The following is a 24,462-nucleotide window of genomic DNA, read 5'->3' as shown; positions in this document are numbered from 1 at the left end:
TAGAGATGAATTGAATCAATGAATCCCTATGAGGAAAGTTCAGTGTCTGCATGCAGTGGGAGGAGATACTGAATCACAGGATGCTTGTGCACAGCAGATCTGAGTGGATGGAGGCATATTATGCCTCCATCAACTCAGAAGTCCCTCTGGTTCACTCAGTGACTGCAACTGGAGGTGTTCCTAGTAGGGATCGACCGATATTGATTTTTTTAAAGCCGATACCGATATTCTGTGAACTTTCAGGCCGATAGCCGATATAATTTGCCGATATTCTGTACATTTACCATTTTGGAAAATTAAAAACTATTTCTAAAGGTAAGTGCACAAAATATACATGCCACGTGTAGTGGATGCAGTGTGTTTAGACAGGGGAGCTGTGTGTGTTTGTTTAGTGTGTGTGTGTTGTGGATGCAATGTGTGTTTGTGTAGTGGATGCAGTGTGTATTTGTCTAGTGTGTGTAGTGGATGTAGTGTGTATTTGTCTAGTGTGTGTAGTGGATGCAGTGTGTATTTGTCTAGTGTGTGTAGTGGATGCAGTGTGTATTAGTGTAGTGGGTAGTGTGCGTGAAGTGAATGCTGTATATACTAAATGCAAAGTGTGTGTGTTTGTGTAGTGTATGTATATAATGTGTGTGTTTGTGTAGTGTGTGTATAGTGAATGTAGTGTGTGTATATAATGCAGAGTGTGTGTGTTTGTATAGTGTGTGTATAAAATGCAGCATGCTTGTGTAGTGTGCATTATATAAACACACTACACAAACACACTGCATTATATACACACACTATGCAAACACGCTGCATTATATACACACACTACACACTGCATTAGATACGCACACAATGCAAACACACTGCATTATACACACAAACACACACTGCGTTATATAAACACACTACACAAACACACACTGCATTATATAAACACACTACACAAAGACTGTATTATATACACAGTGTGTTTGTATAGTGTATGTGTATATAATGGAGTGTGTGTGTTTGTATAGTGTGTTTATATAATGCAGTGTGTTTGTGTAGTGTGTGTATATAATGCAGTGTGTGTATATAATATAATGCTTGTTGCCTGGCCAGGGAGGGGGGCTGTGGCAGTCCCTGGTGGTCCAGTGGCATGGGCTGAGCTGTGGGGGGGTCGGGCAGCAAGCACTTACTCACCTCCCTCCAGCTCCCCAGTGTAACTCTCGCGGCCAGCGTGCCACGCGGAGCGTTGCCATGGTAACCCACGGCAACTCTCTGACGGCCGCGGGTCTCGCGAGAGTTACACTGGGGAGCTGGAGGAGCTGCAGGGAGGTGAGTAAGTGCTTGCTGCCCCCCCCCCTCCCCCAGGACCGCCGGGCTTGTAATGAGCCTGGCGGTCCTGGGAGGTATTATCAGCAATATCGGTATCTATATTGGCCGATACCGAAAATACCGAATAACGGGCGATTATATCGGTAAAACCGATAATCGGTCGATCCCTAGTTCCTAGCTTACAATGTAAACACTGTATTTTCTCAGAAAATACAGTGTTTACATGAGAGAAGCTGCAGGGAGTTATAGTTCTCACCTGAACAACCTCATTAAGCTGAAGTTGTTCAGGTGACTATAGTGTCCCTTTAACACCTTTTATTTATCATACATATTATGACTAATCATCAAGTCTCTGTATTTATTTGCCATGTTTTCTCTTTACAGCTTTACACTGTAGTTCAACATGTGAAACACTTCAATGATGTAGTGGAGTTTGGAGAGAACCAAGAATTCAGTGATGATATAGAATACCTGCTAAGTGGACTGAAGAGCAGCCAGCCCATAAACACCCGTTGCCTTAGGTAAGACATTCTGTATTTCTATTGCGTTTTTCCTAAATTGTCTTTGATATAGTTTCAGTGGGTCTGTTCTGTCCAATGGCAAGGTATTTTTTAAAGGGACATGCTAAGAACATCCAGGATACTTCATGTCCTCATGGCTTTAAGCACAAGGGTATAAGTAGTTATACAGCCTGAATTGCCTCTCCGTTCCACGTTAAAGTAACACTCGGTCATAAATACGTGTTATGTATATTATAATGTTATAGTGCTCCTGGTGGCTTTATTTCTAGAAATTAAATTAATAAAGAGAAACTCATGTCTCCTCCAGTGGCATCCTGGTCTTGTGCAGCTGTTGCTCTGCGTTCTAATTAGATTATCACGTGACTTCAGGCTTGTTCAATGCCAGTTGCTGCACTGCATTCATCTCAAAGTAAAGCATTATAATGCTCATCTATGGAGAGATTTAAATATGTTTGGTGTCATGATGCCTTTAAACTGTCAGCCACTAGAGTCATACTGACAAATGTAAGCAACGACCTATCAGGAAACAGCATGTCAAACTGTAGAGACAGTATGTGGGCACCAATACAGCAAAGCCCATTAAACTTTAGTGGTTTTAGCTCTTTCACTGTGATCATATTGATTCAGGCTCCTAATATCACACAATGCAGCCATTTAAACAGGCTTTGATTGAGTTAAAATCCATCCAATATTAAATCTCAAGATGACTGTTCATATGTAGTTCTCCCTGCATGTTTTATGTGTGGAGTGAGACAGTGTGCTGGCTGGCAGATCCCCCGCACTACTATTTATTTGTTGTATTGCTGGGAAGTCAAAAGCCACTATGCAACTGCCTAAGCTGTGACCTTCTCAGTACTTTGAGTGGGGTAACATGCAATGGGGGAGGGCTCTGAAACAGATGCAACTGCTGATCTTACTCAGGTTTTATCTGTACCAATGAAATTACCACTTGAGCAGAACCAAGAAACCCTCACTCCCAGAAGGGCCAGTTCCACTGGCCAATGATGAAATAGCGAATACAAATTTTGAGCTGCTTTTATTTCCATTTTGTGTGATAATGTTGACCACACAAAGATATATAAAAAAATAAAGCATCCTTATTGGATGATCATTTCCTGATTTGGGCAGTGTTGCATAGCTTGGGAACTTGTTGCGGATGTAGCAGCCTCAAGTGTGTAGCTGTTTTTCCTTTTATATATATTTTTGCCTTGTTAATACAATAGTTTATAAAGAATGTGTCCGTTCAAGCCCAGAGTGCCTTACGAATGGTCGTTTTCTTGCCCACAGTGTTATAAGCCTGGCGACAAAGTGCGCCATGCCAAGTTTCCGAATGCACCTGAGAGCGCACGGAATGGTAGCCATGGTCTTCAGAACACTGGATGATAGTCAGCACCACCAGGTATGTACCTACATCTCTGCTTGTTGCATCTTTGAAGATTTACATGAGCCAATTTTCCATTGCAACGTGCTGTCCAAGTGTTTACAAACAGTTTGATATTTACCTACAGTCCTGCTGGTCTGCACTGACTTGCTAAAGTAGAAGTTTATATTTTTTCATTTGCATTCCTGCTTTGTGAACATTTTGTGGTTCAGTGTTGGAAACATAAACCGCTTGACAGCTTAGTGTGAAATAGTGCCACTGTAGTGGTTATGGTGCTTAGAGTATCCCTTTAACCTAATCTTTATTTCTATTGGGACTAATATAAAGATTAAACTGTTCCCTTTTGTAGAGTCATTTATAAGGTGTTGCTTATTAAATGTAAAGGTGCGTAATTTATATAATTGTACCTCCAACTGTATTTATAGATGGAAGCACCTACACATGAGCAGAATGTTCAACAACACACTCTGTAGTTCATTTCATACATGCTTATATATTGTAGTTAAAGTGTACAGTAAACATTTTGTTTGAATTTTTGCTTCTTTAAACATGTCACCTGTATGGTGTTTAAAAAAAAAAATGAAAATAAAATGTATCCATTATCTTCGGTTGTATATGTTTAGCTTTGCTGTACAGCTCACTGCTTATACTCGGGTCAGTCGGGATCTCCACGACCTCTTTCTGCGGTTCAATATCTCACGCTATGACAGCAGTGAGAACCCAATATTTTTCGATGAACCCTGCTTTGCTTGTCTTCTCTCGGTTGTATATATGTGGAAAACTGTAACTCTCAACCAGTGGAGCAGACCAGAAATGTGTATATATATATATATATTTTTTTTTTTTTTTACAATAAACATTAAATTTTATTGAATTGATAATCAAATTGCAACATTATAATGCCCAGATAGCTGGTATGGAAAGTCCTCTTACTCTGTTTACTCACATGCCATTGTGCCTTAACTATGCAATTAGTTTTCAGTTCACAAACAATCTGCATTTATTAAATAAGCATCATAGTCTCCTCGCAGGGGATAAAATGGGCCAAAATTCATACATTTTTTACTTGAAGTTCTTAGTTTTTAAACATCTAACTGATAAAAACCATTAAATATAATAAATATTGTTGGTAGTTCATAAAACTGAGAATTCAACGTAAATTTCAAATTCCAGGTAAAATTAGCCAAACTGTAAACCTTCTCTAAGCCGGCTATGCCCTCCAGTTCAGCTGATTTGGTCTTTATTTGAAGTTTTCCCTTTACTTTGAATTTGAACTCTAGTGAATAATCTTAGAAGTCTGTTTACGGAAAATCCATAATTGGAAAGCCTACACATGAACTTGAAATACAATATGGACAATAGTTACATACTGTTCCTACCGCTGCTGCATTCACTAATCTGTTACTTTAGTGTCGTTGCTAGTGGTTATCCAGACTTGAGTAAAGTGCGAACTGGAACCAGTGTGGCTCAGACCTATTCACACAAGTAATCATATGGTTTAATCTTGTGGGTGATCTAAGGAATGCATGCAAACAGGTCTGGGCTCAGTATGAATTCAGGTTTTCATTTCTGTACGAGGATTGAGCTTGATGTGAAAGAATGACTAAACAGTATGGGGACGCACAAAAGTAGAAGAAAAACTATTAAAACCAGCAGGAGAATAGATAAGAGGGCAGAAATAAAACCAAAGAAAGGTGGGAGCAAATCTTGGTGGTTCTGTGCATTAAAGGGACACTATAGTCACCTGAACAACTTTAGCTTAATGAAGCAGTTTTGGTGTATAGAACATGCCCCTGCAGCCTCACTGCTCAATCCTCTGCCATTTAGGAGTTAAATCCCTTTGTTTATGAACCCTAGTCACACCTCCCTGCATGTGACTTGCACAGCCTTCCATAAACACTTCCTGTAAAGAGAGCCCTATTTAGGCTTTCTTTATTGCAAGTTCTGTTTAATTAAGATTTTCTTATCCCCTGCTATGTTAATAGCTTGCTAGACCCTGCAAGAGCCTCATGTATGTGATTAAAGTTCAATTTAGAGATTGAGATACAATTATTTAAGGTAAATGACATCTGTTTGAAAGTGAAACCAGTTTTTTTTTTTTCATGCAGGCTGTGTCAATCATAGCCAGGGGAGGTGTGGCTAGGGCTGCATAAACAGAAACAAAGTGATTTAACTCCTAAATGACAGGGAATTGAGCAGTGAAATTGCAGGGGAATGATCTATACACTAAAACTGCTTTATTTAGCTAAAGTAATTTAGGTGACTATAGTGTTCCTTTAAATATTTCAGGAGGCCAGCTTTACAAGCTTTGCAACAGGATGTATCTTCTAGTTCTGTGACTTGAGATTGACAAATTTAATTTTCCAATGCCGATTCCGATACAGGCAATCAGCCACCCTTTGGACTGATTGCCGATATTCTGTGCATTGGAAGTTTTGAAAACCAGTACAATTTCCACCCAAATCTGGCATGAACTGAACATGCTGACAGCAGTCACCCCCCTATCACTGTCAGGCAGCCAGCCCAGTACAGTAGACTATTCAGTCTCATTGCCATCAGCTGAGTTTCGCATGTGGGCTCTCAAAGAAAGAGGTGTTGTGAGGTTGCCTCATTTTTCTAGTGGCTGTAAGTTTTTGGATGTAGAAGACGGCGTGCAGTGATTGGGAGAGTTAAGTATATTATTGGTAAGTAACAAGGCCTATACCAGAAATATCAGAACCGATAATTGGTCTATCCCTACCTGTGACTCTATTATAGAAGACCTAGCCCTAGAACCTTTTCAATGAATAAGCTTGCTATCAGTTTCAGTCTTCTGCCTTGTATTGGGGATTTCAGGCATGGCTTGCAATAATTACAATACCATATATAAAGTATCTGTTCAGATTGTGCAATTCTTACTGTGTTTATTCTGAAATGATAGGAATCAAATATTCCTAAGCCTTTAATTTGTATCAAATTTCTTGTATTTTGCTTAGAATCTTGCGCTTTGTACGGCTGCGTTGATGTACATACTAAGCAGAGACAGACTAAACATGGACCTTGATAGAGCTAGTTTGGATCTCATGATTCGACTTCTAGAGATGGAACAAGACCTTACTGCCAGGTTCATGAATGAAAAAGAAATGAACAAGATCAAAGAGAAAATCCGGAAGCTCTGTGAGACGGTCCATAACAAGCATTTAGATTTTGAGAACATAACGGTGAGTTTCTTTGAAATCACTAGATGGAGCACACTGTGTACGTTCGTTATGACTGTCTCATTGGTCTTTCTTTCACAAGCTGTTGGGTGGTATTGTAAGAGGAGTGGGCAGTAATACCAGCTGAAGCACCATGTGGGATAAAATAAAACTCCCAGAAAACTCTTTGAAAAAAATAAACTAGAACATAGTCTTTTAATTTAGTTCAGTTTTGAGTAAATCCATAAGCCATTCCATTTCAATAGTACTTTTGCATTTCGTACATTAAATGTTAAGCATTGACAAACACATTTCTTACCTGCATCTGCCTTTTCCTATTTAATAGTTTTTTGTACTTTACAGATGAGTTAATTTTGATTGTTTGGATAGATGGCACACTTTTGATTTTTGTGTATAGGTCTACACTGACCTATGTGGTTGTGCAAAAAAAAGAATAAATGCTCTCACCCCCCCACCCCCTATATCCACAGATCAAATTCACTTCCCTCACTCCTAATGTTGCCTGCTTGGCTCAAAGGGTCTCGATAATTCATAGGCACTGGGTAATCTTAGGCCCAACTCCACAATCTGCAGGCCATAGGCTTAAGTGGATAGAATTTTCATAAGAATCATGACATTGTTTTTCTGCTTCATAGCTTGGTCTCTATTACTTGAAAACCAAAAAGCTGATGCAGTGTGATGAGAATTGTTAGTTGAGTGATGCATTGGAAAAATCATTGAAGTGGGTTACTCAAGGTTAACTATTTAAGTGTATTCTGTTTTCTTTGTATATCTTTTGCAAAAGTGGTTTACTGATCCTTGCTCCCTCTGGTGGCATTGTTACTTAGAGTACAAATCATGTGATCGGGCAAGCAGCCAATACGGTCACTGGCAGATTGCATAACACTGTCTGCTCTGAACTAGGCCACTGTACTATGAAATGACCGCTGACAATCCATTCTGTCACTTTTGAAATGAATTGCTAAGTTTACACTCATTGTTAAACAATGGAAATAAACCGTTTATTAGCGGATGGTTTTGTTTTCTGTTTTTTTTTTTAAACTTTTTTTTTCTATTTCAAAATATTAATATTTCTGTTAATTGCATCACAAAAGTATTTCCTCTTCTAATCGAAGAAATATGTTTGCATGTATGCTGTGTGTTATATATGTCATTTACATATAAGTGTTTTTTTTTTTTTTTTTGTTTTCTCTGTTACAGCCTGGTAACCTTTGTTTGACTGTTTGCTGTATTTATTTTATTTATGATTTACTTTTGGTAGTATAGCTGGTTGAGGGTTGTTTTCTAATTCTTGTATGTTTTTTTTTTTTTTTTTTGCAAAATTCCTAGGCTGGTCATTTAGCAATGGAAACCTTGTTATCTCTAACATCGAAACGAGCCGGGGACTGGTTCAAAGAAGAGCTCAGGCTTCTTGGTGGACTTGACCACATTGTGGACAAAGGTAAGGCAAAGTAACAGCTTTGCTTTAATAAAAGTAATGCATTGTTTACTTTTCTTTTTTATTTAAAGGTGGGATTTTAGAATAATCCACATATTCTCAAATTCTGCAGTTAGTGCAATATATTTTTACTTTTAAACAGCACTTTGTGATATTTTTCTCTGTTTTAATTAAACACTTAAAAGTTCATGTTTGAACTACACTGGAGTAGTGCATTGTGCATACAGCATTATCCCCATTACGGTCACTGGATTCGGAAACATCCATCATGGTACACTGGCATGTTACCCTAGGTAAAACAAAAATGAAGGTGCGCTGTAACATAAACTATATGGGGGGGAAAGGGGAACAATATAGTGTAATACTGTAAATACCAATAATTTCTACATGCACATTCACAAACAGGGAACAGGCTATAGATGCTCCAAACAAATCACTTCGATAGGTATCTCATAAGGAATCCACCAGGCAGCAGCTTTCTTCCAATAATCTCTATTAATTGAAGATTATTCCTTACATATATTTTATAAATGGAACAAGTGTTGTAAGTAAATTCTATGCACTTTGAAGTTATCTTTGCGCTATGTTTGATGCATTTTTGTATTAAAGGGACTCTCCAGTGCCAGGAAAACATTTTTGTTTTCCTGGCACTGCAGGACCCTCCAGTGCCCCTCTCCCTCCCATCCAATGTTAAAACCCCTTCAGTGACTTACCTGAATCCAGGATGTCGATAATTCATAGGCACTGTAATTTTAGGCCCAACTACACAATCTGCAGGCCGTCAGGCTCAGTGTCCTCCCCATAGGACAACATTATTCAATGCTTTCCTAGGGGGATTCCGGTGGCGCTGGAGGTCCTCATGCATAGCATGACGATGTCCAGCATAGTTTAAAACACTTTTCGTGCTCTAAGAACATGGAAGTCCCTCTTTTGGCTGTCTGACGCTGGAGGTCCTCATGCATAGCATGACGATGTCCAGCATAGTTTAAAACATAGTTTTAAAACTTTTCGTGTTCTAAGAACATGGATGTCTGATAGACAGCCACTAGAGGAGGACTTAACCCGCCGAGGTTATTATTGCTGTTTATAAAAACTGCAATAATTACAGTTGCAGGGTTAAGGGTGGTGGGAGTTGGCACCCAGACCACTTAGCACTTTATTGCATGCACTTTACAAGGAAGTGTGTGTGCAATGTTTTGCGCTTTAGTTTGACGCACTTTATTGTAACAATAGTGCACTACCATTTTTTTCACCTTAAAGGCATAGTGCACTTTTATATGAGAGTGGGAATACTCGTGAAATATATTTAAAGTTACAGCGCACATTGATTTTTGTTTTGTTATGGTAGTGTATTCATGAGCTATTGCTCTTTGACAGGTGCTGCTATATTACTTAAATAACTTAAACATTTTTTTTTTTTTTTTTATGTATTTTCCCCTTATATGCAGATTTTGACAGACCTAGCCTTTATTCTACTATCTAATTACTGTGACTGCTGGTCTAATGAATTCTGTATTAAGAAACCACTGGCAATGGCTGCACATGCCTCCCAGTAGCTTTCTAAATTATAAAAGCTTATGTCATCCCATTTAAAATGAACATATCCTCAAACTTTGGATGACATGTCCACTTTCTGGTAGGTATATGTAATCTGCATGTTGTGCTGCTAGCAAAAGTATAGCTGCCTTAAACGATAGTTATCTGAAAATCGCTAAATTGAGCTCTCTAATAACCATAGAAAAAGACCAGATGAACTTAGGCAGCCTCCTTACTCAGACGTGACGCATGCTGTATCCTACAATTTTGTTTAAATGAAGTCCTTTGACTGTTTTGGAGCATCCCTTTCACATGTGGTGACTCAGTCACCAATATCATAGAAAGACAGCGGAACCCAGCAATATCATCTAAGCAGCATAAAAGCAAATTGGCAAACCAGACACCTTTTACAAGTAAATTCCACCAAGTGGTCATTTTCCACCCCTCTGTTATAATATAGGTTCTGTTTACAGAAATCGCATTTTAATAATATCCCTTAGATACTCCATCTAGAAAGCAAGCCACACCACCTTCTTTGCCAAGCGTAAAATCGATTTGACTAAAGACACCATTACAAACTGTGCTCCCTCCTGCATCGATCTCCTCTCTGTAATGGTTTAATAGTTTAGGCTTAAAAGTACACTGTAGGCACTATTATTGATTATCATTGCAGTGATAATGGTGCGCAAAGTCCCCTGGTATGGTGTCTCCATTCAGTGTTAAATCAATTTCAAGCAGTTTAATATGTGCAGAGATTACACACTCCTACTACTGAAAGCAGTCAGCTGACATTGTCCGCCAATCACAGCCACCCATTGCTGCTCATGCAGCACAGAGGGCATGGGATGCTGGGGACACTTGATTAGCATTAAACCATTGCAATTGTTTTGCCACTCAGTGGTAGGACAGTGCCAGAGGACTCCAGACACTAGCCATTACAGTGGGATGGAGCAGTTACAGTGTCTCCTTAAATAAGATAATTGTTACTCGTTCACTAGTCATTTTAATAGAGGTCACTGCTTTTCCTTTCATCTAATTCAAACTGTTTTTCTTTTCCCTTGATAGTTAAAGAATGTGTGAATAACCTAGACAATGAAGGAAGTGAGGAGAAATTAGTAGCTTCTCTTTGGGGAGCAGAAAGATGTTTACGGGTCCTGGAGAGTGTGAGTATTGGTCCTTTAATCTGTTTAATCAGTTGGTTACCAAACTTTGTTTAACAATCATATTGTTTTTAAAATGCAATCTTAACTAGAACAATTTTGGAAGCTTAGTGAAGAAGCACTCTAGTGTGTGTGCGGTTTTGTTTGTTTTTTGCGCCAGTGCGCATTTCTCATTTTGTGAAACGAGATCCATACACAGTGTGTTAAGGGAAGGATATATGTTGCCAAAGCTTGATTCGTCATCACATTAATGGCTAACCATGTCTTTACATCTCTCGTGATGTTCAAAAAGAAGTGAATTAACGAATGGCAGTCTCTGTCTGTTATAAAATATATATTTGTTGGTGCAACACAAGCGATATTATTGAAATGTTAGGAAACTTGTCTGTTTTAAACAAAGGAAATTTTTGTGTAAGCATTATTGTTCTTTTAAAGGATGTTTTTAAACTTAGAAATGTTTTAGTTTTTAACTATTCTAGTTTCTGTGAATTAGAGACACACCATAATATCAGTCACACTGTAATCATGAGACAAAAGTCCATAATGGTGGTAGAAAAAAGAGTATATGCAATGTTCTCTTTGTAGCCAAAAATAAGATATTTTTTATAACTTTACCTTTGTCATTCAGCACTTTGATTTGTTTGTAAATGTGTATGTTCAGAGGTCCAATTTGCTATTATCCATGTTTTGTTTGTGTCTTTATAGGTTACTGTACACAACCCAGAGAATCAGAGTTACTTAATTGCATACAAAGATTCACAGCTTATTGTGTCTTCAGCAAAGTAAGACAACCAAACCTTGCTGGATGCTCAGTCTGATTTCTATATATTTTTATTTTAGTTTACTTTTACAGCATGTATGTAATTGTGTGTGTGCTATCTGACGATGTAGATAAAATAGAAGAATCCTGTTTATTTCTTGTTTTTTCCATCAGTTACCTTGCAATTAGAGTATTCTTTGGAAATTAGAATTTTAATTCCAGTGTTATATTGCTGAAAGGGAGACGTTTAACGTTACTCGTACAGTGACACATTTCGAACTTTAAAACGAATTAACTGTAGGGCTCTTCATACTGTAAAAATAAATACATTTTAACTTCCATCCCACACTGTGCCAGTCTCGCTGTTGCAGCCACTCTGTCCCTGGCTAAGGATACTGTGACGGTAATATCACTGACTGCGCCAGTCAAGCATTTCCTCATTATCCCAGTACAGCTCTATGTGAAGAGTAATGGTCTGCAAAGATTAGAGATTGAATAGGAAGCATCTCCAGTTGTTGTGAGGGTGACCACTGTCCTTAACGGGCAGTGTAAATGCTGCCTTTTTTGTACAAGTTTACTGTGCGTAGACTGCAAGGACCAGGCCGTTTACACCAAAACTACTACATTAAACTGTAGTGGATCTGGTACTGAGTGTCCTTTTAAGTTACAGCAATTTACATTTTTACGCGGCTGAGGTTTCACAAAGGCAGAGGGCAGTTATTTTAAGTATACATTTTGTCTTGGCCACTTTTTAAAATAGAAGAATGCTTTAAAATCCCACCTTAAAACCACTACTCTATTTGGAAGACTAGAGAAAATGCGTGTAGTTTATGGTAGATGTTCTGGGTATTTCTGGTGTGTTGGCCACTGTCTCATGATCTTTTTATTCCTGGTTTTGTTCAGAGCGCTGCGACACTGTGAATCATTTATTAGAAGATTCAACCGTGCTGAAGATAGCATATGCATTCCAGATCCCAAATCCCTTCCTCACCATAATGTGTCTAGTCATGTTGGAAAAGCCGTGGAGGATTGCATGAGGGCTATCATTGGTGTTTTGCTCAACTTAACCCATGATAATGGTAAGATATGCATTTTAGTGTTTGCCTTTTATACACATGATAAAATGTTATCTTGTATGTTTCAATCACATGTTTATATTTGTTTAATCATCTCCCATTTTTGCTCTACAAATATTGAGTTTAGAGGAACATTATAGTGTCAGGAATACAAATATGTATACCTGTCACTATAGTGCTGAAGTGACTGTTTAGGATAACAGCCCCATCCATCTAGGCTGCAAAAAGTAAAACATTTTACTCACATTTTCTCCCCCGTTACACCCATCTCGTTGCGGCTGTATCAGCCTCAAATCAATGCATCTGTGTGGTGATAGTTCAGCATCTACATCGAGACAGTGAAGTCGCTGAATGTAGGTGCTGCACACAGTTCAGCACTTGCATAGGAAGCACTTCAAGTGACCACCACTAGAGTTGGAGCTAGGCAGCAATGTAAACACTGCATTTTTTTCTGAAGTTTCTCACTGAGGGTTAATCCAGCCTCTAGTGGCGCTAGAGGCGCTTCCGCGATTCTTACTGTGAAAATCACAGCAAGAAGACGCAGGACGTCCATAGGAAAGCATTGAGTAACGCTTTCCTATGGGCTGCTGGAATGTGCATGCGACTCTTGCTGCGCATGCGCATTCGAAGTTTACGTCGGCAGAGGGAGGAGAGTTCCCCAGCGCCGCAGGAGCCTGGCGCTGGAGAAAGGTAAGTAGCTGTAGGGGCTCTAACGGTGGGGAGACCTAATGACCCAATTGTGCCATGAAAACGAATTTGTTTTCCTTGCACTATAGTGGTCCTTTAATAGCTAATTTTATAATAATGGTCAGTGTGTATATGTAATAGTTTTTTTTTTTTTTTTAATTTTATTTTTTTTATTCCCTTTCCTTAGAATGGGGAAGCACAAAAACTGGTGAGCAGGACAATCTTATTAGCACTGCATTGGACTGTGTGCTTCAAGTTCCAAGGTTCCTACCTCAAGACCAGAGATTTGATATTCGAGTTTTGGTAAGACAACTCTTATTTTGTGCATTAATTACACATTCAGTTGATTGTGTGACCAGGACTGCACAGTAGCGGTCTCTACCTCTGGTAAACTGGGTCTACTGGCCATTATGATTACCGGGGGCAGATCATATAACATAATGGATGGGGGAGATATTTATACTCGTTGTTGTAGTAGTATTTTAATAGCAATGGAATTAAAAAAATGGGGCTAGAGTTATGTGATAAATAAATGGGGAGATCATTGGGAGAATACATGAAATCCATTGAAATGCTACTTGTCTATATTTTTAAAGCCAATTTTCCTGACTTCTGTTACGGAGCAGGAAGATCTTGTACTCCAATATTTATTTGGTTTTTGGACGATTGTTTTTTTTTTTACCTTAGGGCTTAGGTCTACTGATTAATCTGGTTGAGTACAGTGCACGTAACAGGCACTGTCTTGTGAACATGGAAACAACAAAGCCCTATGATTCCTTCTGTGGAGAAAGCGGGGAACACGAAGAAAAATATATACAACTTGATGCTGTCAAAGCTTTGGTGCTGGTAAGCATGTTTAACATGTCAGCCAGGGGAACTATTTGATTTTCACTGGGCGAGGCCCTGAAAGTTACATTGAGAGATATTGATGCCTTTCCAAAATAGCTTGATTTTTTTTTAACCTCTTTTGAACCAATGAATGGCCTTTGCTGGTTAACCTTGGCACATCCAGTTTTTCATCCTTCCTTCAGCATAGTAATTCACAGTACATTGCAGTTGCTTTAATTCATTTTAAAGGTTCTGTCGTTGCTATGCATACATAAATGAAGGTTGTACCGTTGACTATAAGCTGTCAGATATTTCACATGAAGAGACATGTTGGAAAATGCCATTGCTGGCATTTTGGGTCTCGACTCTCATTGCAGTTGGGATCAGTCTGATATGCAAATGGTATACATTCTCCCTGTAATGGCACAAGTGAGCTAAAACATTTTTGAGACCTGAGCAGGAACTAACTGACGTTTCTATGAGTTTTTGCCATTCTCATATTCTCAGTTTTATTTGCAATAAAAATACCATTGCCTAATTGGTCATTATTCCTCCTCAGCTTTTCCTAGAGAGGGAGCAGGCAGCCCTGTTAGCGGAGAGTCAAACAGATGAGCTTATCAAAGAAGTTCCAACAGCCCAGCATGACAAAAGCGGAGAATGGCAGGAATCGAAGGGCGAGATCCAGTGGGTCTCTGCTGAGAAAGGCCCAAACACAGAGGAACCCGAAAAGAAGGAAGAGGAGGAGGAAGAACTTGATCTTAATAAAGGTACATCTATTAAAGCCTGAAATGTCATTTTAACATTTCCACTGCTTCAGCAAGCATGTAGCTGTAATATTCCAACTAATCCTGATTATTGCTTTATAAATGAAAATTCTGGAGTGTGTCTCTGAGATGTGCACACTCGCTCGTGAAATGCCCAAACTAAATGAGAACTCCCAATCAAGCTTATGGCATGGATGTTTCTTACAATTTAATAATATATACTTAGCTCCCATTCCCTTCTTTGGGTTAGAGGTTTAATTTCTGTGTTAAAAGCATGTGATATACGCAGCAATCAAAGATCCCACTCTTGGTTTGTGTCTCTAATATTGAAACCACCTATGGTGCAGTATAATGGCAATCAAAGTGAAGAGGTATTTACCCTTCACATTTAGGTATAACAACAAGGTTCCTCTTTTTCCTCCAATATAAACAAACAGATGGACCTAAAATATTAAATATTGAGAAACTACTCATAGGGTAGTATTATAAAAGCACTTAAAATCCCCAGATTTCAAGGTCACACTTACAGATTTCATGCGGGATTAGGCTCATCGATAGCATTTAGCATTCAATACAACATAGGAGTTTGTGTCTACGATGTGTGCACCAGTAGTAGCACCACATAATCTAGTCCTACATATCAACTACGATGGTAAGGAATAAGGAACATATCCGTATTTTGGGATGTTCTAAATCCTGTCATTGCAATTTTTTTATTGAAAATTACCAATTAAGAAAAATAATCAAAAGCAAAGGCCATAGGAGAAAATAACCCTGAAGATGAGTTAAAAGAACATTCAATATTAAAAGTTTATATAATGTATAATTACTTACCTTTCACACGTTATTCTAGGAAAATTGTGCATGCATTGTTGCAATATACAAACGATTTACTATATATATCCTTATTTAATAAGGTTTTACTAACTAATTGTTGTGTAGGAGATACCGTCATTTTAGTAATACTCTTTCTTCTACTAATTGACTATAGTTGTTAGTTTTGTATTTTGCTATGCTAGGTTTTCATGCCATATAGGTCACAACATCTCTACTTTATTGTGATAACTGTCCACTGCAGCCTCTGTCACACACTAGCTATTTACCCATTTTCCTTGGCACTTTTTACTTTGTATTTTGGACTCATGATCTGCCTTGAACACATCTGCAATCCCAACAAATGGCCTCAATTACCCTCTGTCCAACTCAGTGCCATTTACTCGCAATACACCGAGTAGTACTAAACTGGAACCTGATGTAAAACACTGGCTAAAATAGCCACGATCTTACTAAAGAAAAGATTGATCGTTTTTCCAAATCGCTTACAATTTGCAGTTTGGATTTCATTTGATAACAATTTGGTGTTCAGTGAAAACACTGCACTATTTTAATTAAGGAGCTGTGTAGATAATTAGAGATACTTACCGTATATACTAGAGTATAAGCAGAGTTTTTCAGCACATTTTTTGTGCTGAAAAACCCCAACTCGGCTTATACTCGAGTCAATTGTCTGTATTATGGCAATTTGCATTGCCATAATACAGACTGGGGGCTGTGGGGGCTGCAGAGAGATGTTACTTACCTTTCCTGCAGTTCCTGTCAGCTCTCTCCTCCTCCGCCGGTCCGTTCAGCTCTTCTGTCAGCTCACAGTGTAAATCTCGCGAGAGCCGCGGCTCTCACGAGATTTACACTGGGAGCTGACCGAGGTGCTGAACGGACCGGCGGAGGAGGAGAGAGCTGACAGGAGCTGCAGGACAGGTAAGTAACATCTCTCTGCAGCCCCCACAGCCCCCTCCTACACAGTGCCCATCCACTGGACCACCAGGGAAGGAGAGCCCCCCTCCCTGGCCAGCTAGCAAGCAGGGAGGGGGGACGAAAAAATGTTTATATATATTAATAATAATAAAAAAAATAAAAATAATTAAATAAAAATAATTAAATAAAAAATAATAATAAAATAAAAAAATAATAATAAAAAAATGTAATGAAACAAAAAAATATTAAAATAATAATTAAAAAATAAAAATGCCCACCCCCCACCAAGGCTCTGCATCACACTCTGCATTACACACACACATACACACACTGCACTCATACACACAGCATTCATGCACACACACAGCATTCATGCACACACACAGCATTCATGCACACACACAGCATTCATGCACACACACTGCATTCATGCACACACACTGCATTCATGCACACACACTGCATTCATGCAAACACACTGCATTCATGCACACACACTGCATTCATGCACACACACTGCATTCATGCACACACACTGCATTCATGCACACACACTGCATTCATGCACACACACTGCATTCATGCACACACACTGCATTCATGCACACACACTGCATTCATGCACACACACTGCATTCATGCACACACACTGCATTCATGCACACACACTGCATTCATGCACACACACTGCATTCATGCACACACACACTGCATTCATGCACACACACTGCATTCATGCACACACACTGCATTCATGCACACACACACTGCATTCATGCACACACACTGCATTCTCATACACACAGCATTCATACACACACACTGCACTCATACACACACACACACTGCACTCATACACACACACACACTGCATTCATACACACACTGCATTCATGCACCCACACTGCACTCAGGCGCGCGCCCACACTGCACTCAGGCGCGCGCCCACACTGCACTCAGGCGCGCGCCCACACTGCACTCAGGCGCGCGCCCACACTGCACTCAGGCGCGCGCCCACACTGCACTCAGGCGCGCGCCCACACTGCACTCAGGCGCGCGCCCACACTGCACTCAGGCGCGCGCCCACACTGCACTCAGGCGCGCGCCCACACTGCACTCAGGCGCGCGCCCACACTGCACTCTCATAGGCGCGCGCACACACTGCACTCTCATAGGCGCGCGCACACACTGCACTCTCATAGGCGCGCGCACACACTGCACTCTCATAGGCGCGCGCACACACTGCACTCTCATAGGCGCGCGCACACACTGCACTCTCATAGGCGCGCGCACACACTGCACTCTCATAGGCGCGCGCACACACTGCACTCTCATAGGCGCGCGCACACACTGCACTCTCATAGGCGCGCGCACACACTGCACTCTCATAGGCGCGCGCACACACTGCACTCTCATAGGCGCGCGCACACACTGCACTCTCATAGGCGCGCGCACACACTGCACTCTCATAGGCGCGCGCACACACTGCACTCTCATAGGCGCGCGCACACACTGCACTCTCATAGGCGCGCGCACACACTGCACTCTCATAGGCGCGCGCACACACTGCACTCTCATAGGCGCGCGCACACACTGCACTCTCATAGGCGCGCGCACACACTGCACTCTCATAGGCGCGCGCACACACTGCACTCTCATAGGCGCGCGCACACACTGCACTCTCATAGGCGCGCGCACACACTGCACTCTCATAGGCGCGCGCACACACTGCACTCTCATAGGCGCGCGCACACACTGCACTCTCATAGGCGCGCGCACACACTGCACTCTCATAGGCGCGCGCACACACTGCACTCTCATAGGCGCGCGCACACACTGCACTCTCATAGGCGCGCGCACACACTGCACTCTCATAGGCGCGCGCACACACTGCACTCTCATAGGCGCGCGCACACACTGCACTCTCATAGGCGCGCGCACACACTGCACTCTCATAGGCGCGCGCACACACTGCACTCTCATAGGCGCGCGCACACACTGCACTCTCATAGGCGCGCGCACACACTGCACTCTCATAGGCGCGCGCACACACTGCACTCTCATAGGCGCGCGCACACACTGCACTCTCATAGGCGCGCGCACACACTGCACTCTCATAGGCGCGCGCACACACTGCACTCTCATAGGCGCGCGCACACACTGCACTCTCATAGGCGCGCGCACACACTGCACTCTCATAGGCGCGCGCACACACTGCACTCTCATAGGCGCGCGCACACACTGCACTCTCATAGGCGCGCGCACACACTGCACTCTCATAGGCGCGCACTGTAAATAAATATTCAATTAATATAATTTTTTAAGGATCTAATTTTATTTAGAAATTTACCAGTAGCTGCTGCATTTCCCACCATAGTCTTATACTCAAGTCAATAAGTTTTCCCAGTTTTTTGGGGTAAAATTAGGGGCCTCGGCTTATATTCGGGTCGGCTTATACTCGAGTATATACGGTATGTAATTTTTTTAAAATAGCTTGGCTCTGTTTATTTAGACAGAATTGAAATGAATTGTATAGTTACTCTCTGTGCCAACCTTTCTCTCTCTAGTGGATTGCATATATTTACACATTTTATCATAGACAACCCTTGGAGATTAAATCCTTGCCACTGAATTCTCATCACTGTGACCACTTTCTCTGAGTAGTTACCATAGCAATGACAGTGCATGCGCGGTGGTTTGTGTACTTGGAGAGCAGAAGGACTGAATCACAGAGAGAGTAGTCTGTGCTGAAGGATTGACTGACAGGTGGAAGAATGGCCTATATTTAAATAGGTGTTTCTTATAATCTATACATTTGTCATCAAACCTGCTAGCACAGTGTATATATGGAATTTTATTTTTCACAAGTTGTAATTGGCATGATAGGTACTCTTTAACTATTGATACTGTTTTTCTTCCAGCCCTTCAGCATGCAGGGAAGCACATGGAAGATTGCATTGTTGCCTCCTACACAGCTTTACTTCTGGGATGTCTTTGCCAGGAGAGTCCGGTCAGTCATTTTTTCCCCTCTCACAATAATTACCAGATACAACATATCAAGAGAGCTGTGTTTTCAGGCCAGTGAGGAATAATATATATATTTTTTTGTCTTGTAAATGAAGATATTTTGTTGAAATATTTTAATGCGCTATATTCAGGAATGTGTACTAGCTGACATTTTTCATCTGTGCGTGTTTCTCAACTGTCCAGCTTAATAATGCAGTGTTACTTTTCTCTTTTAGATGAATGTGACTACTGTACGAGATAATTTACCTAACGGGGATTTCTCAATAATGACAGAAATGTTGAAAAAGTTTCTCGGTTTTATGAATCTTACTGTAAGTAACTGCTCAATCCTCTCCCTGAATAATATAGAATTCTAACAGTATCTTGCAGCTTTATTTTTCGAATTGCAAATCTTGAGCTGTAAAATAGTTTTGACAATAAATAATTTTGAACAGTCAAGTATTAAACACAATAAACCTGTCCACAGTATAATTACAGTTTAAATCTGCAGTCACCTCGATTGTGAATTTGTCATCACTCTTTGCCAGCCTCCCTGCTATCTAGGAAACCTGCATATGATTCATCAAAGCAGCAAAAATGTCACAGCTTAAGCACTAATCCCACAGATCTTCCGGTTTAATTTGTTTACCAGCTTAGATCATATGGTTATTCACCACAAGTAAATCTTTTGGTGGTTCTTTGGAGGAGCTAGTTAAATAGTCACTCTAAGCACCAAAACAACTTTAGCTTAATGAAGCAGTCTTGGTATTAGATCATGCAGTTTTTTTGGGTTTTTTTTTTCTGTTTATGCGGCTCTAGAGACAACTGGTTGTGCTTCCCTACACATTTCTTGTAAACTTCCTGTATTGCACTGTCTGGTTAATTTAGAAATTCAAATCTCCTGCTCTGTTAATAGCCTGCTATAGCCTATATGATCCTCCTCTGTGTGCGATTACATTTCAGTTAACAGAACTGGATATACAAACTTCTAAAGCAAACACACACTGCTGTAACATCTAATTGAAAATGAAACCATTACTTTTTTTCCATGTAGCCTTGTGTAATTCACAGCTCGAGGACACGTGACTAGGGTTGCATAAACCAAAACAAACGTGATTTAACTCCTACATAACAGAGCATTGAGTAGTGAGACTGCATGTTCTATACAACAAAACCGCTTCATTAAACTCAAGTGGTTTTGTGCTTAGAGTGCCTTTTTTTTTTTTTTGAGTTCCATTTTAATATAAGCAAGAGTGTTTTTATAAAAAAAAAAAAAAAAAAAAAAAAAGTGAAATTTAATGCAATGATCTTAATAGATATAACTTGTATGGCTGGGAATTGAAAATACTACTTAAAGACATGGTGGTGTAGAATAGCCTTTTGGTATGTTAGTACAATATAAGTTGCAAGAGGCCTGAGTCTCTTGAGTAGAATTTGGGCAACTAAGAATATCAATGTCTGTGATGTGTGTTTTTTTGGTTTTGTTTTGGTTTTTTAAATCAGGTTTGATTTTGAGAAGAAACTTCCCTGGATTAGATGACTGTATAAGCAAAAGTTAATTAAAATGCTTTTACAGATACTGCACATAATTGTCTACTTGTTGTTTTATTCCACACACATGAAATGTCAGAATTTAATGTAGGGAAAAAATATATATATATTTTTTGTAATCCTTTGTTCTCTTTACTTGTAGTGTGCAGTCGGAACGACAGGCCAGAAGTCCATCTCTAGAGTGATTGAGTATTTAGAACACTGCTAGGTTTCTACATTCAACCATGGGCCCTCAATAATGCTGGATAATACACCCTTCTACAAAAGGAACAAGTCATTTATCAAGTCCCTGAAAATGCACTGAGAGCACCAGTCTATGCTACTTACTCAGATATTAAAGGCAAACAAGATTCTGGTTTTGCAGTCCTTGTTGAACGTGTTTGTTTTTTGTTTTTTTTTGCCATGTGGATCAGATTGCTGCAGGACATTCCTCAGCTCTCGCGATTAAGGATTATAGAAGTTCTGTTCGGCGAACTGAGCCGGCTGGTGTGCATTGCAGTGTTTGAATTATTTGGGTTCCCACGAGTCAGTGGAATCTTCTGTAAAAGTGGGGGATGACATTTGGTCAAGGCCAGTTTAAGAAAATTTTTTTTTTTTTTTTTTTACTTTCTATTTTTTTTCTCAATGCAAACAAAAAAGACATATTGCTGATTATTCAACAGCTGTTTACTGGTGAAATACTGCATTTTATGCCAGCCAGGTACATAAACGGCTCTGCTGGTGGAGTTAAAACGAGAATAAAAATACCCTATCGTATAGTATAGCTCGACAAGAAGCTACTTTTGTTTGCTCCTTTTTATTTTTCCTGCTTTGTAATACTTTTCATTAAGAAATGCTTCCAAGATTCTTTAAACTATACGAAACGTTTTCACATATTGTCTATAGATTTGATTGCTTTATGTTCTTTGTCTACTTTGCTTTTTTTTCTACTAGATGCTTCCAATCAAAACATAAATTGTTGTTGAGATGTATTTTCTGTACATGTCCCCTCCCCCATAATTTAATATTTCTTTGGTTTTGGTTTTATTTTAATTATTTTTCCCCATAATTTGATCCTGTTAAGACAATTATGTAAAATGTTTGTGCAGAGCTTTTAAACGATAAGGCCAATAACCCCACATTTCAAGATTAACGGGGCAATAATCCAAAGGGAGATGGCTTGCAACAATTGCACAGCTGTACATTGTGTCCTATTAGAAAATAGGGGTCTATTTTTATATATCAGAAGGTCCATCTCAGGTGTCATCTTGTACTAATTAAGAGAATTGAGAACGGTTTTGCAATTACTCTACTTGACTTTTTCAGAGTGCGTTTGCTGACGTCTGGTCTGCCTCTAGTCTGTGACTGTTCTCAGCAATTTATCAGTGAACTGATTGAAGAGTGAAGGGGTGACGCATGCAACCTCTTTTTCATAAAGTTGACTCCTCTTATTGGCATTCTTCACAATGGTAAAAGGTTTAAGCATATTTTAGGCTAGGTTTTTGTTGTAAGCCTTATTATCACAGAAGACTTTGCCAGCTTTTAGCAGCCCATCCGAACACCAGGAAGTGTGAACTTTAACTGGATGTTCAAGCCATTCGTTCTTCTTTCGGTGGTTCCTCAGACTATGCCATGGTTGGCAAAATTGTTTAGAATTTTTGGGAAAGAGCAATTTCTCAGTGGGAGAAGCAATTGTAAATTTCAGGACTAGCACCTAATATGGCCTAACACTTGGGTGTTATCCGTTTCGGTTTTAATTATGTGCCGGAAAAGTTTTTGTTTTTTTGTTCTTATTCTAACGGGTGTTTCTTAGAAGTGAAACAAAAGGAAACCAGAGCATGGCTGTTTTAAGTGAAAGGTAAAACACTCAAAGCCATATATTTGCTTCTCTACCTTCAATCAAAGGTTAAGCAGGCGGAAGAAGCAATACCCATGTCAAATGGCTATGCTTTATTATGTAAAAAAAAATAGTTAAGATGTTTTTTAGCAATATTTATGGGAAATTGTTAATAAAGTATATACAGTTTTGAGGCTAATTTTTAGACCAACTAATCTTGCACTCGTTGCCCACAGTTGTAATCACCTGCAATTTTGGCAGATGTCAGGGGAGGGCGAGGTCATATATCGTGTACATTGTCATCAATCTGTAACTGTGCTAGCAAAACCTACTTTCCAAAGAGTGGCTTTCCTCTGTGTTGGACTCTGCTTCATACTCTGGTCGTTACACAGTCTGTGTGGATCAGACATGCGTTCTTTGTGTAGCACTATGGTTTCAGTTTGGGTTACAAGTTGTGCCACTTAATAGGGGAGATTATATTCTTTACAAACATTCTTAATGCCAGGTGCTCTTCGACTTTTGTGTTCGGATATGTGACATTATTTTTTAAATCTGTTTCATCATTTGTGTTTTATTTACATGATTTAAATATTCGTGCAGGAGTCTAATCTACAGAGTCATAATGACCATATATTTTTAAACCTGAACGTCTTAGAAAAGGAGGCCCACTTTAATGTGCTCCACACACTTGGCAGTCAGCAGAATGTCTCCCAAAGTTGCATCCGTTCTCGTATACATCAAACCTTATGCAATTTAAATGAAAAACTAATATAAAATGCTTATTTGTGTTCTCAGTTACTTTGTACTCTTTCGTGTCATTCCTCAATTCCTGTCTATCTAACAATCAACATGTGTTATGATTCCTTAAGAAACAATGACGGTCCATACTATCACATGATCTGGGTATTCAAGACCAAGCATAGAAAATTTAGTAGTATTTTTTGATACAGCTGCTGAAACTTTAACACAAGACTGTTATTGAACAGGCTATTATTGGCAATTAAGCGATTAAAGAAACTAATGCCCAAGTTTATTCTTTTTTAAAAGAATCTAAGCAGCTTCCTCTCTTTGATGCTCACATTTGCAATAGTGTTTTATATTAAATCAAAGGATCATTTTTTTCACCAAAACAACTTCTTTGAAATTAAGCTGTTACGTTTACTGGAGGTCCCTAGTACTGACTCACCTTTAGCAGTTCATTTGTTCTCAAATGGTTTATCCCCAAAGTCTGTGTTGCAGCCCGTGGTCTCCCAGCTTCGGATCTCCATTCTCCTCAAATTCTGGAAACTGAAAGGCTCGAGCGGCGATGCACTGATTGACTGACCCTCTCAGCCAATCAGTGACTCCCTGTTAATAAAAGTGACTTGAATAGAAACATAAATTGTTCAAGCCAGTTATGAGTGTGGAGTTGCTGAGAGCATCAGCTGATCTTTCTCAACCAATCATCAGTGCCGCTGCTCGAGCCTTCCGGTTTCCAGAATTTGAGCAAAGAGAGGGGCAAGGAGATCAGGCGGTGCAACACCGACTTTGGAGTTAAACTGTTTTAGAACTATCTAACCCCGAAATGTGAGCCAGCCCCAGGGGCTTTCTGGCACCATAACAACTTAATTTCAGTGAAGTTGTTATGGTGTCCCAGAGAGCTCCTTTAACCGGAAACAGCTGCAGTGTAATTTCCTGTTTGTTT

At 39.8% G+C, this 24,462-nt stretch overlaps 1 protein-coding gene across 2 annotated transcripts in view; it reads left to right on the top strand.

The window, feature by feature from the left end:
* WAPL (WAPL cohesin release factor) overlaps positions 1–23,558 on the top strand; it is a 78,226-nt gene extending 54,668 nt beyond the window's left edge. For both annotated transcript variants that reach the window (XM_063433607.1, XM_063433606.1), the window contains 13 exons: positions 1,690–1,826; positions 3,114–3,225; positions 6,183–6,407; positions 7,734–7,845; positions 10,444–10,541; positions 11,244–11,320; positions 12,202–12,377; positions 13,249–13,364; positions 13,749–13,907; positions 14,449–14,656; positions 19,327–19,415; positions 19,648–19,743; positions 21,105–23,558. In XM_063433607.1, coding sequence (XP_063289677.1) covers positions 1,690–1,826; positions 3,114–3,225; positions 6,183–6,407; positions 7,734–7,845; positions 10,444–10,541; positions 11,244–11,320; positions 12,202–12,377; positions 13,249–13,364; positions 13,749–13,907; positions 14,449–14,656; positions 19,327–19,415; positions 19,648–19,743; positions 21,105–21,170 — 1,671 coding nt within the window. In that variant the 3' untranslated portion in view covers positions 21,171–23,558. The remainder of the gene's footprint in view (positions 1–1,689; positions 1,827–3,113; positions 3,226–6,182; positions 6,408–7,733; positions 7,846–10,443; positions 10,542–11,243; positions 11,321–12,201; positions 12,378–13,248; positions 13,365–13,748; positions 13,908–14,448; positions 14,657–19,326; positions 19,416–19,647; positions 19,744–21,104) is intronic.
* Positions 23,559–24,462: the final 904 nt, after the last annotated feature.

The sequence above is a fragment of the Pelobates fuscus genome, chromosome 10 (genome assembly GCF_036172605.1).
Source record: "Pelobates fuscus isolate aPelFus1 chromosome 10, aPelFus1.pri, whole genome shotgun sequence".
Classification (NCBI taxonomy): Eukaryota; Metazoa; Chordata; class Amphibia; order Anura; family Pelobatidae; genus Pelobates; species Pelobates fuscus.
Note: the sequence above shows the minus strand (reverse complement) of the source record. Positions and strands in the feature narration are given on the sequence as shown.